Source organism: Triticum urartu, unplaced genomic scaffold, assembly GCF_003073215.2.
Source record: "Triticum urartu cultivar G1812 unplaced genomic scaffold, Tu2.1 TuUngrouped_contig_6989, whole genome shotgun sequence".
Lineage (NCBI taxonomy): Eukaryota > Viridiplantae > Streptophyta > Magnoliopsida > Poales > Poaceae > Triticum > Triticum urartu.
In genome coordinates, this window is record NW_024117795.1 from 1 (window position 1) to 16,389 (window position 16,389).

The 16,389-nt window shown below is 41.6% G+C and overlaps 1 protein-coding gene across 1 annotated transcript; it reads left to right on the top strand.

The window, feature by feature from the left end:
• The first annotated feature begins 8 nt into the window (after positions 1 to 8).
• LOC125531369 (callose synthase 3-like) lies at positions 9 to 14,086 on the top strand. The gene is made up of 41 exons (XM_048695782.1): positions 9 to 162; positions 265 to 365; positions 498 to 622; positions 760 to 853; positions 971 to 1,081; positions 1,174 to 1,311; positions 1,414 to 1,506; positions 1,621 to 1,712; positions 1,852 to 1,978; positions 2,395 to 2,532; positions 2,615 to 2,691; positions 2,784 to 2,877; positions 3,252 to 3,374; positions 3,479 to 3,593; positions 4,071 to 4,405; positions 4,485 to 4,537; positions 4,633 to 4,693; positions 4,946 to 5,027; positions 5,111 to 5,160; positions 5,235 to 5,321; positions 5,723 to 5,851; positions 5,951 to 6,139; positions 6,217 to 6,377; positions 6,567 to 6,690; positions 6,771 to 6,871; positions 7,167 to 7,296; positions 7,397 to 7,548; positions 8,799 to 8,908; positions 9,022 to 9,144; positions 9,231 to 9,299; positions 9,389 to 9,560; positions 9,962 to 10,106; positions 10,536 to 10,655; positions 10,737 to 10,855; positions 10,997 to 11,080; positions 11,311 to 11,423; positions 11,504 to 11,733; positions 11,811 to 12,611; positions 12,699 to 12,749; positions 13,233 to 13,418; positions 13,512 to 14,086. The coding sequence occupies exons 1-41, from the start codon at positions 48 to 50 to the stop codon at positions 13,755 to 13,757; spliced, it is 5,766 nt and encodes a 1,921-aa protein (XP_048551739.1). The 5' UTR covers positions 9 to 47; the 3' UTR covers positions 13,758 to 14,086.
• Positions 14,087 to 16,389: the final 2,303 nt, after the last annotated feature.

Sequence of the window (16,389 nt, forward strand, 5' to 3'; positions counted from 1 at the left end):
GGGCGTCGGGCGGGAGGAGGCTGCTGCGCACGCAGACCGTCGGGAACATGGGGGAGTCCATCTTCGACAGCGAGGTGGTGCCCTCCTCGCTCGTCGAGATCGCGCCCATCCTCCGGGTCGCCAACGAGGTCGAGGCCGGCAACCCGCGCGTCGCCTACCTCTGTAAGCACGCCCGATCTACTTCTTCACTTAGGCCCAATCTAGTAGTAGAATTTTTGCTTGCCACCGGACGAAGCATGGTTTGCTCATTGCGCTTCCGCTCAGGCCGCTTCTACGCCTTCGAGAAGGCCCACCGGCTCGACCCGACCTCCAGCGGCCGTGGAGTGCGCCAGTTCAAGACCGCGCTGCTGCAAAGGCTCGAGAGGGTAATTCTTACCACCACTCATCTTCTGTTCACCATCTTCATTCATTCATGGTCCCCAATTTATCAGTTCTCTCTGGGGACAAGGAATGCGAGCTTCTAATATTGACTACCTGAGCTCATTGTGTTTGTGCAGGAGAATGACCCCACCCTCAAGGGGAGGGTGCACCAGAGCGACGCGCGCGAGATGCAGCGCTTCTACCGCGAGTACTACAAGAAGTACATCCAGGCGCTCCAGAACGCCGCCGACAAGGCCGACCGGTGAGCCAGCCGCTTCTCCCGCCCGTTGCTCTACGTGTCATGTTAAACAGTTAAATGCTGCCCTGTCTATCAGATGGCAAGGCCCGTTGCTTGCTGTTTGTCAGTAATGTGATTATTCTTACTGCTTGATTGATCAGTGCCCTGCTCACAAAAGCGTACCAGACTGCCGCGGTTCTGTTTGAGGTCTTGAAAGCCGTTAATGTGTCGCAGTCCGTTGAAGTCGATCAGGCGGTGCGTAGTCGATTGGTTCCTTTTGTTACTATTTATGGGTACTGCTGCTTGCTTTGTTTATTGTGAAATATCATCCGTTTTTCATCTGCTACGTGGCATGTGTTTGTTGGTACGCAGATTCTCGACACGCACAACAAAATCGAGGAGAAGAAGAAGCTCTATGTGCCTTACAATATCCTGCCTCTCGATCCCGAAAGTACCGACCAAGCTATAATGCAAAACCCAGAGGTTTCCCTTCTATATCTAGTCTCGCTGCAACAAATGTCGTCTTAAAGCTCATTAATTGTCTCTTTTACTGAGTTGCTCCTTATATTTTGTAGATTCAAGCTGCTGTCTATGCTCTTCGGAATATAAGAGGCCTGCCGTGGCCCAAGGACAAGGAGCAGGAAAAGAAACCTGATGAGAAGAAGACCGATAGAGATCTTCTCGACTGGCTACAGGCGATGTTTGGATTTCAGGTAACGGTGCATGAGATGGTTTTATTTGTCTGTGGCACTGCATGTTTACATGTGTTTTATCCTGAAAATGCACATCATCTAATCTTGAGTCACTCTTTGCAGAAAGACAATGTATCCAACCAAAGGGAACATCTCATCCTGTTACTTGCAAATGTACACATAAGGCAGATACCAAAGCCTGAACAGCAATCTAAGGTTCTTGTTTATCTATCTCAACTTATTTTGTGAGGAACTGGGCATGTTTGTTTGTGTCTTTCTTCATGTGCCTGCAAGTAATATGAAGATGGATTGTTGTGTTTTTCTTCCCAGTTGGATGACAGGGCTCTGGATTATGTAATGAAGAAGCTATTTAAGAGTTATAAGATGTGGTGCAAGTACCTTGGCCGCAAAAGCAGTTTATGGTAGGTTCAATGAAGTCCAACAATTCCTTGTTTTTTACTTGAAGTTCAGTTATGGCCTACTTCTGCCCAGGTTGATACCAATGTTATATCTCTTCATGAGTTACCGTTTGTCTCAACGCCTGGACCAATTAATGTGTAGGTTGCCAACTATCCAACAGGAAGTTCAGCAACGCAAGCTTCTCTATATGGGTCTCTACCTTTTGATTTGGGGCGAGGCGGCTAACTTGAGATTCATGCCAGAGTGTCTTTGCTACATATACCATCATGTAAGATCAACTTTTATTTCGCAGATTACGCTTATTGTCATATATTTTTGTATATGTTCGGCCATTGTCCTATTATTCTTCAAACATGATACCTGATCAATTGGTCTCAAAATCAGTTTTTTTGTGTGGAGTTTCATTGATCGTAATAGTCACAGTTAGCCTATGTATGTCCAAATGACTACTCTTGGTAGCAAGGATATGACACACTGTATTCCTGTGACATATTTATTGATAACCGCACATTGTGAGCTTAGCTATTGTAGAATTCATATTCATGACAATGGAGAAAAATGTTGTTTGAAAAAAATGCTAATCGGGGGATGTTTTTGTGTTAGTACAATTCTCAAGTCTGTACGTTGTATTTTCTGGTGCCATCATATTTATTAGTAACAATTCTGTTTCTGATCTTCATATAGATGGCTTTTGAACTCTATGGTATGTTAGCTGGAAATGTGAGCCCAATGACTGGTGAAAATGTTAAACCAGCTTATGGTGGTGATGAAGAGGCATTCTTGATTAAAGTTGTGACTCCGATATACAAAGTTATAGAGGAGGTATAGTTGTACATTTGTATTCAGACTGTTTTTCTTCTTCTTTCCATTTCAAGCCTGATTGTTAAATTCTGAAACTCTGCAGGAAGCTCACAGGAGCAAGACAATGAAATCAAAACACTCACACTGGAGGAACTACGATGATCTAAATGAGTACTTTTGGTAAGCAGCAGTCGTATTTAGTTGTTGCCTTCAATATATTGTGCCCCTGGTTTTGATGGAAGTCATCAAATTATTCTTGTGTTGCTTTTCAGGAAAGTTGACTGCTTCCGGCTTGGATGGCCCATGAGAGCTGATGCAGATTTTTTCAAAACTCCCAAATTTGCTTATCCTAATCGTCTGAATGGAGTAGGTTTCTTGATACTAATACCTAACATTATTGCAATTTCTTTCATGTCAACTGTGAACACATTGATAGTTGCCTGTGATATAATAATACAATTCACCAGTGCTTAAATCTTTATGAATTGAACTTGATAATAAGATATTCTGATCACATGCTGCATGTTTGTTTTCTGTTGACAATGGATTCGATAATGCACACTGCAGCTAGATTTGTTCTGCTTGTTTTCATGTCTTTGCTCTGTCCGTTAATTTGTTAGGCCAACAATATACACAGATATGTGAGTGATGTATATTGTTAACGTAAACATGAAATAAAGAAAAGGAAAGACATGCATTGTGTATCAATTCTGATTATACTTTATTATGTCATAATCCAGGAGGAAAGATCTGCTGGCAGTGTCCATTGGATGGGAAAGATTAATTTTGTCGAGATACGTTCATTTTGGCACATATTCCGTAGTTTTGATAGAATGTGGATCTTCTTAATTTTATCCTTGCAGGTTGGTTGCCCCCCCCCCCCTACACTCCTTCACTTGCCTCTCTTCACTCCTTCACTTGAGAATTGACATTCACGTACTTTGTATGATCTTTTGTTTCAATGCAGGCTATGATTATTATTGCATGGAATGGTGGCACACCAAGTGATATCTTTGATGCTGGAGTGTTCAAACAGGTTTTGAGCATATTTATAACTGCTGCTGTTTTAAAGTTGGGTCAAGGTATTTGGCTGAACTCCTACCTTATCTCCCTCTTCATGCCTAGAGATTTGCCAGTCCACATCTATATTATTTAATAGGCAGCTTAGTAGCTTAGTTTTAAGCAGAAACACTGCAGTGCAGATCTAGCTAGTGATATTTTCTTTTTATACCGCTGTTGATGATAAAACATAATTACTTCACGAGTCATACTCTAATATCTGTAGGGAGGGACCTAATGAAAATGTGTTTAGATGACAACTCAAGTATATCTGTATGTTTGCTTTGCCAGCGACCTAACAATAATGAATTTAATGACATGAAACTGAAGGATATATATGAATTTTGTAGCTAAGATGTATGCATAATTACTACTCCCTTCGGTCCAAAATAAGTGTTGTGGTTTTAGCTCAAAAAACCACGAAACTTATTTTGGATTGGAGGGAGTAGTTTATACAACTGTATTGTATATACTAACTTCAACAAATATAATCGATGCAGCCACCCTGGACATTGTATTTGGCTGGAAAGCAAGAAGAAGTATGTCGTTTGCAAGAAAGCTGCGTTATGTCCTGAAGTTAGTATCAGCTGCTGCATGGGTTGTGATTCTACCTGTGACTTATGCATATACCTGGTCTAATCCTTCGGGTCTTTCAAGAATAATTAAAAGTTGGCTTGGCAATGGTCAGAATCAGCCATCATTATATATTTTGGCTGTTGTTATATATTTGGCGCCAAATATTCTTGCGGCTGTGCTATTTCTTTTCCCATGTATCAGAAGGATACTTGAGAGTTCAAATGTTAAGGTCATAACATTCATGATGTGGTGGTCCCAGGTAATTTTCCATCTATTGTTTCCTGTCATTAATTACATAGGTGTGTTTGTTGATATATTTTTTCCAAATATATCTGCAGCCTCGATTATTTGTTGGCAGAGGAATGCATGAAGGCCCATTCTCCCTCTTCAAGTATGTTAAGAGTAGAATCACTTTGTTAACTCATCTTCATGCTTGGTTTTACTGCTATGCTTTTTTCTAATCACTAATCACTGTTGTACTGATAGGTATACCATGTTCTGGGTTCTCCTTTTAGCGATGAAGTTGATAGTGAGCTTCTATATTGAGGTATCTAGTCACTTCCTGCAGAAAATCTATAAAATTCACTGCATTCCAAATGTGGCCTCACTGCCTCAATATTTATATTTCCATAGTTAAATTAATTTGTGTACATAAGCCATTTCTTGCTCTTGAATGTACAAAATGTTAGAACATCAATGGCATCAACAGAATGTTGGTGAATCCCAAAAACCAAGCCTTCTTAGCACTCACCTTTCTGCTAGTGCTGCTTATTCATCTTCTCTTACTTGCTGGTTTCAGATCAAGCCTCTGGTACAACCAACAAAAGATATAATGAGAGAACCGATTCGGAATTTCCAGTGGCATGAGTTTTTCCCTAATGGTATTTATGATGAAGCTTGCTGTCTTCCTCTTTGTAACCTTTTTCTTGAAATTTTAGGCGTTCTTATTTTGGTTTTTTTGCAGCAAGTAACAATATTGGTGTTGTCATCGCACTTTGGGCTCCAATAATTCTTGTATGCGTCAATCCTTATTCTCTGTCAAAAGTTGTTTAACCAGTATACTAAGTTTTGTCTGTTGTGTTGTCCAGGTCTATTTCATGGACACCCAAATTTGGTACGCAGTTTTCTCAACATTGATTGGTGGTATCTATGGGGCTTGTCGTCGACTTGGTGAGGTTAGTAAAATTTTCAGAATTACAATTTATTACTTGACAGATTGGGCTTGCTCTGCCTTCTTTGGTTCTGAATTGCTTTTCTTGTCCTATTATGCTGCTCTGCATTCAGTAGCAAATTACAAAACTTTAGTGCTAAGGCTGTTGTTTTAACTTCACCATCCCTACTTTTAGGCTGCCATTTCCAGTTGTGAAGCTGTACACAGGAATGCTCTCTCTTGTTAGCTAAAAAAAAGAAGAATTCTCTCTACTGTTATATTATTTTATTATGAATAAATCTATCAGTTAGCCTCGTTATGTCTATATTGGTAACCATCATGCTCTATTGTTTATTTCCCTAATATTCTGGAGCCTTGTCTATCATCATCAAAGAAACTTATGATAGTCTTGACCCATGAAATCAGATACGGACTTTAGGCATGTTGAGATCTCGCTTTGAATCTTTGCCTTGGGCCTTCAATAAATTGTTGATACCTTCTGATCAACACAAGAGGAAAGGTTTCCGGGCTGCTTTTTCCACTAAACTTGCTAAGGTAAGTTTTCACCTGTTTGATATCAGGAGTAGATTGTTGGATAATCAGATTGAATATACTACATTCATTAGCTCTTTTGACCTGACATAATTTTTTTAGCCTTCTGGTAATGAACAAGAGAGAGAGAAAATAGCTGCAAGATTTGCCCAAATGTGGAACTTAATTATCACAAGTTTCCGTGAAGAAGATCTCATAGATAACAGGGAGATGGACTTGCTACTTGTTCCATACTGCAAAGATCGTGAATTGGATATATTCCAATGGCCACCTTTTCTACTTGCTAGCAAGGTGTTTACCACTTGACCACTTTGTACTTTCTTTACTTGGATTCACACATTTGTTTATTTATTTATACTGGATTTTAGATTCCGATAGCATTGGATATGGCGGCAGACAGTGGAGGGAATCATCGCGATCTGAACAAGAGAATGAGATCGGACCCGTATTTTTCCTATGCTATCAGAGAATGCTATGCTTCATTCAAAAACATCATCAACACCTTAGTGTTTGGTCAACGTGAGAAAGTGTATGTTTAATCTTGTCATATGTTTAGTCTTTTCTCACCCACTTTATTCCTTGATTGAAGTTCTGTTTTGAAACCTCGAATTCCTGATTAATCGTGTGATGCCTATTTCATTCTTTTGCACTTCTATTCCTTAACTGAAGTTCTGTTTTCGTACCCAACTCCTGAATACATGCGTGCTGCTTATTTCAGTGTTATGCAAGAGATTTTTGAAGTTGTTGATAAACATATAGCCGAAGAAACTCTGATAAGGGATCTGAACATGAGGAGTCTTCCTGCCCTGAGCAAGAAGCTCATTGAGCTACTTGAGTTACTGGTATACAGAATTTGTCTTCATGATTGTAGGTCTCCCACCCCCCCTCCTCCCTCTCACTGTATTTATCTGTTTGAGTACAGCAAAAGAATAAGGTCGAAGATTTGGGTCAAGTTGTTATTTTGTTCCAAGATATGCTTGAGGTGGTCACAAAGGATATAATGGAGGAACAAGAGCTCAGCAGGTGAGGAGCTTAGCTTCCTTCTATGAAAACAGCATGACATACTTTTTTACTGAAATATTATTCACATCTATGCCAAGCCTTTGCATCCATAGTTTTGGTACATGCCGCCGTATTGTTGTCTGTCATGCATATGCATATGTGCTTGCTGCCTTCAGGTTTAGCCTTAGAAAAATCCTTCTGTGCTTCCACATTCTGTTCTCTAAAGATGAACCGCGCTGATTATGGTGATTGATCATCTGATCTTTCTTGAAATATTGTGGTAACTGGTGCTATTGTGTTTTTCCTCTCATTGAAGTGTACTGGATTCCATACACGGTGGAAATGCTAAAAAACATGAAGGAATGACACCGCTTGATCAGCAAGATCAATTGTTTACTAAAGCTATTAAGTTTCCTGTGGAGGCATCAAATGCATGGACTGAAAAGGTTTGATTTTCAGCCCTGTTTTTTTATTAAACAGTTTCTTATATGACGCTTCTTTTGTTCCTGTTGCTGTACTATACCTACTACTTCATGCTGATTTCAGATAAAAAGGCTTCATCTTCTGCTCACCGTCAAAGAGTCTGCTATGGATGTCCCTACAAACCTTGATGCCAGAAGGAGAATATCTTTCTTTGCAAATTCTCTTTTTATGGATATGCCAAATGCTCCAAAAGTGCGGAACATGTTGCCCTTCTCGTAAGTTCCACTAGTGTTCTCGGTAGTAGTGTGAGCATAAAGTTTCTTTACTACCAAGCCTTCCATCTTATCCTAGAGATGCCATATTTTTCTTTGCTGCCCACTATCCTGTCTTGATAGCGGCTATATTTTTATGTCAAATATTCAGTTAAAAAATCTTGAATATTATAATTCTCTACAACTATCATGTTTCATTTGTGCCTGTTTGAAACACCGAATGCCTTCCTTGTAAGTGGCTCCACCCCTCCAGCAATAAAAGAAAAACCAGATGGCATGCGGTTTCTGACTAGATTTAATTATATGTGACGAATATATCACGTACTACCACAATCTGTTGTGGGGTTTTTAGTGTCCGTGCTCCCCTTGGTATCTCTGCCATTTTTATTACGAGAAGAAAGAAAGGAACAAAAACGAGGTCTTACATTAGTCTCTGGTTAGCAACAAGCAAACACATGACTGAGAAACCTACAACCTAGCACCCATATCTCGCGCTAGGTAACAACCACCACCACGACCTAAGAATCTGCAGCTCTTTTTTCCCAAGCCATACACCAGGACGTTAACCGCTGGTTACAAAGTTCGATCAGTTCAGGAGTGGGATGTAGTTGTTAAATAGCACTATGTTATTTTTCCTTTTTCCAAATGATCCATGCCACAAGAATGAGAATGCTGCCAAATGCCTTCTAGCTCCATATGTAAGAATAAAAATTTCGAAATATGGAAGTTTGACTTTAGGTCAATTGTTCTTAATTTAGGCACTGGATTCTTAGTTCATTTTCATTCAAAATCTTCTAACTTATTAAGCATTCAGACGATTCTAAATATTTGTAGAAAATGACAGGATAATTGATACTCCCTCCGTTCACAAGAGGTTCTAATTTTAGTGTGTTTGTTCACTCATTTCAGTCTGTATGTAGTCCACATTGAAGTATCCGAAACATCTTATCTTTGTGAACAGAGGGAGTATATTTCAGGTGTAGATCAAAAGGTATATAACTAGAGCATATGGGGCACATAAGAATAAACACAATATCGGGATAATTCTGGAATAATACAATATGCATTGCTATTTGTTTTGTCTGACTTTGAACTACACAACATGCGATTCAATTCTTTTCCTTTACTATATAATTGCCATGTCTCTTTTGCAAGATGTTGTATATATGGTTTTTACCTTACATAATGTTTTGTTTGATTATATCTTCTGACCTTTTTCACATTTCCTTTCTGGAACAACTTATGTACTGCAGGGTCTTGACTCCTTATTACAAGGAAGATGTTCTGTTTTCATCAGATAATCTAGAAGAGGCAAATGAGGATGGAATTACCATACTTTTTTACTTGCAAAAAATTTACCCAGGTTCTTTCTCCCTTGTGTAACATTTTGCTTGAAATAGCATATGTGGATTTCTTTGTGTCTTCTGACTGCCATCAAAACTGACTTTGTTTCACGATAATGTTCAAACCCTGAAGATGAATGGAAAAATTTCCTCGAAAGGGTGAATAGATCTGAGGAGCAGGCCCGTGATGATGATACAATAGAAGATGAGCTTCGTCTTTGGGCATCATACAGGGGACAAACATTGACAAGAACTGGTATTTTCTTACACTCCATTCGCATGCCTCTTTGTGTCTTGCTATGTGGTCCAGTTTTGAAATCGTTGCTTCTCCTGTTTAAACAGTAAGAGGGATGATGTACTACCGAAAAGCTTTGGAGCTTCAGGCTTTTCTTGATAATGCCAAAGATGATGGTATTTCCATTAGCTAGCCTATGATGTTCTTCTGAACGGGGCCTTGGCAATTATAGTGATTTAATCACTTCTCTTTCTCTGTTTGGTAGATCTAATGAAAGGCTACAGAGAGATAGCTGACATGAAGGAATCTGAATTAATGACAGAATGCAAAGCGATAGCTGACATGAAATTTACATATGTTGTCTCATGCCAACAGTATGGAATCCAGAAACGTTCTGGTGATCCTTGTGCACATGATATTTTGAGACTAATGACAACGTAAGTTTCAGTTTGAGACTCGGAAGTCCTGGATATATGTTGCTTTGTGTGGATTATGAATCTTTTAATTTGGTCCATTTCTTTGTCATCTATGTGTGGGAAATGTTAGTTGTGCTAGACGAATGGCAGTTTGTTGATATTCTTAATAATCAGTAGCCAATAATAAAAACTACATGTTTTCTTTATTTTATGTCTATCCTAGTCGGTAATTAGTGCATGGTGATGTTCGGTGTCCTGGTCTATCAAATTTCATTATCATCCAAACCAGTGCTTGAATGCTAGATAGTTGCATTTATGAGGGCACATTATTCATAATAGTGTCATTATTTGTATTTTAGACACATACTTGTATATATGATATATGGTGGTACTAAAATAAGAGAAATATATTTGCTGGGCAGATATCCATCTTTTCGTGTTGCCTATATTGATGAAGTTGAAGCACCTAGCCAAGATAGAAACAAGAAGACTGACAAAGTTTACTACTCAGTTTTGGTGAAGGCCGCGGTTACAAAATCAGATGATCCTGGACAGAGTCTTGACCAGGTACAGCAAAATTCTCTGTTAATTCAGTATACCTTGGTTAAATTTGCTGCAAGTTATGTTGACTGTGTTTCTCTTTGTTTATTCTTAACTATGTCCACTTGATGTGGAAGACGGGAAATAAATTTTAGGAGGCCTAGGCCAAATAGGCATGTGAAAAAGATAATCCTTGTTTTGACAGAGTGAAACGTATTTGTGAGACTGGCTTAAAGGCATCCGCATAAGCTATTGTTCATTTCCCATATTGCCCACTAAAGTTTATGTTTACGGGTACTTTTTTTATGTGTTAAGGAGTCCATTTTATTGCTACCAAGTATCACAATTGTCCTATTTACATCAGGCTTTCTTCCTTGAGAGCAATACCTTTGTGTGTTCTCAACTCTCAGTGGTGAAAAATGAGACACTTAATTGCCATCTATCTTTTGTGCATAGGTCATCTACAAGATCAAGCTTCCAGGCAATGCTATTCTAGGTGAGGGAAAGCCAGAAAACCAGAACCATGCAATAATTTTCACTCGAGGCGAATGTCTCCAAACTATAGATATGAACCAGGTACAGCTTGTTGCTCTTGCTGCTTGAAGGAATTATTTCACCTCTCCTTTTCCTTCTTTTATTCAATGCTATCAATAACAGGAGCATTACATGGAGGAGGCTCTGAAAATGAGAAATTTGTTGGAAGAGTTTCTGGAGAAACATGATGGTGTGAGATATCCATCTATACTTGGAGTAAGGGAGCATATATTTACTGGCAGGTAATCTGGCAGTTTTGTTTTATTAAAATTGTAATTAATTAAGTTATGTACCTGTGTTACCACTTTTGGATTATCTAACATGTAATTAGTGCAATGTTTCATTTTGCTAATCCTGTGGTTTTTCCTTCTGGACTTTTGCAGTGTTTCATCGCTGGCTTGGTTCATGTCAAATCAAGAGACGAGTTTTGTGACTATTGGACAGCGTGTGCTTGCCAATCCATTAAGGTATTAATCCTAGAGTATCTTGCACACATGCACAGCATGTCATAATCATGTTTGTGGCATCTATTAGTTTTGCTTCCATAATCATATTAAAATGTTTGAATTGGCTGCTTGTTTTATTTTCTTTCTCGATGATGGTACTAACTAAAATTACTGGACACTTGGGCAGTTCCTTGAGTCATGACTTTCTGAACGCTTCCTTAACAATTTGTTTTTTGAACATCTCTCTGCAGGGTTCGGTTTCATTATGGCCATCCTGATATATTTGATCGCCTTTTCCACCTGACAAGGGGTGGTATAAGTAAAGCATCTAAGATTATCAATCTTAGTGAGGACATATTTGCAGGTGATAAGCTTTTGCTATTGGCGTTTGTGTTAAGGAAATCTGGCACCGTTTTGGTAGTAACATGACATCTTCTGTTGCAGGATTCAATTCTACATTACGTGAAGGCAACGTCACTCATCATGAATACATGCAAGTTGGCAAGGGAAGGGATGTGGGTCTTAATCAGATTTCACTATTTGAGGCAAAGATAGCAAATGGTAACGGTGAACAGACACTCAGCCGTGACATTTACCGTCTGGGGCACCGTTTTGATTTCTTCAGAATGTTGTCGTGTTACTATACGACAATTGGGTTCTATTTCAGCACAATGGTAAGTTATGAACCCTAAATATCTCTTTCCTGAATCGTTGGTTAACTGCTGGCCTAAATCGTTCTGCTTGGTCTCAGATTACAGTTTGGACTGTGTATGCTTTCCTTTATGGGCGTTTGTATCTTGTCCTCAGTGGACTTGATGCAGCACTTGCTACTGGAAAGAGGTTCGTGCATAATACACCGCTCCAGGTCGCGCTTGCATCAGAATCTTTTGTTCAACTTGGATTTTTGATGGCACTGCCCATGATGATGGAGATCGGTTTGGAGAGAGGATTCAGAACGGCATTAAGTGACTTTGTGCTCATGCAACTCCAGTTGGCATCTGTTTTCTTCACATTTTCACTTGGGACCAAAACTCACTATTATGGAAGGACGCTACTCCACGGAGGAGCTGAATATAGAGCGACTGGACGTGGGTTTGTGGTGTTCCATGCCAAATTCGCCGAGAACTACCGACTCTATTCTCGCAGCCATTTCGTGAAGGGTATTGAGCTGATGATTCTGCTTGTCGTGTATGAAATATTTGGACAGACGTACAGAGGAGCTATCACTTACATCTTCATCACTGTTTCCATGTGGTTTATGGTGGGCACCTGGCTCTTTGCACCCTTCCTGTTCAACCCTTCTGGATTCGAGTGGCAGAAGATTGTGGATGACTGGACTGATTGGAACAAGTGGATCAGTAACCGTGGAGGTATTGGTGTGGCTCCAGAGAAAAGCTGGGAATCATGGTGGGACAAAGAGCAGGGGCCTCTTCGGCATTCTGGGAAGCGTGGCACCATTCTTGAAATACTTCTTGCATTGCGTTTCTTCATCTACCAATACGGGCTTGTGTATCATTTGAATATAACCAAGCAGTATAACCAAAGCGTGCTGGTAATATCTCTTTCTTATTTTGTAATCAGACAGATGCTTCCGTATGTGTCAGGTCTATGCAGTCTTTCTAACTGATGCCATTTCCAGGTTTATGGCTTCTCATGGGTTGTGATTCTAGTCATGCTGCTTGTTATGAAGGTAATAATAAAGTTCTATGTTTCTTTAGTTTAGTTTTGGTTTGCATTTGTCCTGGAGAGATACTTGTTCACAGATCCAGTGCTTATGTCGTTATTAATTAGTCAAGATTCTGTGCTGATGTAGAATATTCAGTTAAGTTTGGTCTGCATTGTCCCAGAGAGCGATCGTTCACAGATCCAGTGCTTTTATGTCGTTATGAATTAGTCAAGATTCTGTTCTGATGTAGAATATTCAGTTTAGTTTGGTCTGCATTTGTCCCAGAGAGTGAGTGTGTTCACAGGTCCAAAGCTTATGTCAGTTATTATTTATTCAAGATTCTGTTCTGATGTAGAATATTTAATAACTTGCCAGTTTAGTTGTTTCTACAGATTAAAATTTTACTTTAGAACTGATCTAAGCCATAGTTTTGCAGCAAGAATACCATGACTTATTTTATCTTCTTTTCGAGCCGGAACACTCAGCTGTCATGATTTTTCTTTGCAGACCGTGTCAGTCGGCAGGAGGAGGTTCAGCGCGGAGTTCCAGCTCGTCTTCCGTCTGATCAAGGGGCTGATATTCATAACATTCATCTCCATCATCATAATCTTAACAGCAATCGCCCACATGACAGTCCTTGACATCTTCGTCTGCATCCTCGCCTTCATGCCGACTGGATGGGGCCTGCTTCTGGTTAGTGAGCAGTGAACATACATATCTTACTCTACATCCACATGCCAGCTTTTCCATCTCAGGTCTAACATCTCAGCTAACCTTCTTTGCCAGATTGCCCAAGCGATCAAGCCTGTCGTCGAGATGGTCGGGCTGTGGGGGTCGGTGAAGGCTCTCGCCCGGGGCTACGAGATCCTGATGGGGCTCCTGCTGTTCACGCCCATCGCGTTCCTTGCGTGGTTCCCCTTTGTGTCCGAGTTCCAGACCAGGATGCTTTTCAACCAGGCGTTCAGCAGAGGCCTGCAGATCTCCCGTATCCTCGGCGGCCACAAGAAGGACCGAGCCACCCGGAACAAGTAGGTAGAAAGAAGATCCAGGGCTAGCTCCTGCGGACTTTGTTCATTCATCCTAGTATTATCGGTGTCGCTCGCCCCCGACTCTTCTAGATTCTGCTGCCACGATTGTTCCCCATGCGTTTCTAATTTGACTTCATCCAGAGATCGGGTGGCCGTGCTATAGGCTACTTAGTAGTGTTCTCCCATGTAGGTGTAGATTCAGAGCTGTTGCGACTGCGCTTTATGTACAGATCTACTACTCCTTTGCGTGGCTGCTGAACTTATGTAGACTTGTAGTGATGTGGGGAAGGATTATCTGATGCAACTTATGCAAGAAGTACAATTTCTGGATTAGGTTTGGCGAAGAATTTCTTCGAGCTGTCTGGTTCGATCAATCACGTTGAGTCTTGTCTCCTGCAGTAGTGCAGTTTGTTTTGGGTCGAGTAAATTTGAGCTCTATGCTTGGCTCAGATCAGATATCGTTATGTTTCTGCATTGCTCCACTTTGTGACGCTCATATTCTTTGTGCTGCATTTCATCGCTTGTACTGATACCTGAAAACAGAGGAGGTACAGAATGGAAAGTACAAGCTGAAACAGGGTAGGGTGGATGCTATCTTGGCAATGTAGATAGTGATTGCTGACCGACTGGATCGCGGTCTATAGCCAGATAGAAACTCCATTTTTTATACTGGGCACTAGACAAGCTCTCTCAACTCCTAGATCAAAACCAACTCTCTTTTCCTGATGTTAGAATAAATCCGAGGCACTCCGTCGATCATCCAAGGACCAAGCAATCACACAAGCATGATACCGAAATTTGTTAACGAGGTTCACCGATATGGCTACATTTCCGGGGCTTGACTACGGGCGCTCCTTCCCGTGACACTGTCACAATACCACACACCGGCCACCCGAGCGCCGGCACACGCCGCCGGCTCCCCCTTGCGCGCCTGTGCTATTATGTTGGCATAGGTTACATCGTGTGTCTAGCCTCGCTATATATGAGAGGCCTAGGATACAAGTGTCCTATTAGGACACGACTCCATATCCTATCTAAACACAATACAACTCAGAGTTCAACTGTAACCTAATTTGTACACAATATTCGACACAACTCTAACAAACTCCACCTTGACGAATATTCTCCACCACCCTGAATTTGTCAATGCGTCAAACTTCCATGTACATTGGACTTGAGCTTATCCCATGAGTATCGCTGCTACTCCAAACTCCACCTGCAACTTGTAGTTCCTTCTTTTCTTGATCACGGTCAACACTCGAGCAAAATTAAGTTCCTTGTTACTCTAGTTTGTGCTCCTAACTTCCAGAGCATCAGTCCAACGCCATCACATACTGATCACTGACCTGCATGAAAGTGAACAACTCACATATTGGGTGTCACACATAAGAGTTACCTGAACTCAACATCACCGCTCCTTTCTTGACCGCCTGTCTGAAACTTGAAGAAATTTCACCATTGCTTGGAATCATCCCGAATCAAATTCGCAGTTGTCTCACCACATGTATGACCACCGGAGCCCTGGCCTGTCTCCATGTCCCGTGCATACCGCATGCCTCGCTGCTATTACTGCGTCGAGCCTCTGCTGTCCCGGTCGAGTCTCAAGGGTCCGAAACCACACCACTCAACCCCCACTGCAGAGTACCACCGATCATCATCGACCGATGACGAGTTTCACGCTTCCATCAGACCACTGGGCTCCAGTCCGAACTGCGTGCCTCTCGCTTTTTTCCCAGCTGAATAGGCTTCGATTCTCTGGATCCTTACACCGTAGCCCCTCAATCCAGCTCCACCTTCAACATGACTCCATGGTAGATGATCAGTCCACCCTCCCACGCCCTGTCGACTCCAAGCTCTCATGTGCACCGTCTTGAATCAACCCTGCGCAATAGTCTGTCGAAGCCGCACAAGCCCTCAAGCCTGCACCACGTGTTTCCACGTCCCAGAAGTCAGCCACCATCAGTATCACGCTCCTATGTCGCCGTCGCCGATCCCACCACCGTCTTCTGTATCAACCGCCTCGCTCGATCCTTCAGACTGTCTAGTCCGACCCAACCGAACATGTCCGGCTGCAATCATGCTCCACCCTGCATCACGACCGCTTGCACATCCGTGCATGTCTTAGACACCCTGTGTTTGCATGATCCTCATGACGCGCTTGTCCGTGCGCCTCCGCAGCCTATCCACGTGTTCCAAGCCATCTCAGCAAACCGACCCAAAAAAAACTTCCTTTTTTCATGTCACTGTTTGTTGTTGCTTCTCCGTGCATCCTATAGCAGAAAAAAGATTGAACTTGATCCAACCAAAACTGCTCCGTGCACACACGTAGTCTTGGTTGCTACCCTTGCTTTTTGTCAAACAAATCTCATACACGTCTCAGCTCTGCACCAGTTCGTGGACTCCGTGACGCTTCTGGATAGCACATAAATGTGCCAAAGACGTCACCTAGGCTGTCATTAGCAGCTCCTCGGGAGCCTTTCCGCACAGCACCGCATAGGCCAGCCAGCACGTCCGTGTCCACGCTTGGCAGCCTCCGCGCCTCGCTCGCCACACGGTCTCCTGCTGCTGCACACCTTTTGCTGCACACGGACTCGCCGGAAACACCGGATCGGACAGATACCGATTTGATCTGCCAA

Coding starts and splice junctions, on each gene's coding strand:
- LOC125531369 (XM_048695782.1), top strand. CDS start 48: ATGGGGGAGTCCATCTTCGACAGCGAGGTGGTGCCCTCCTCGCTCGTC. Junction 1,713..1,851: donor GGCCGCAAAAGCAGTTTATG/GTAGGTTCAATG, acceptor ATTAATGTGTAG/GTTGCCAACTATCCAACAGG. Junction 13,419..13,511: donor CTGGATGGGGCCTGCTTCTG/GTTAGTGAGCAG, acceptor CTTCTTTGCCAG/ATTGCCCAAGCGATCAAGCC.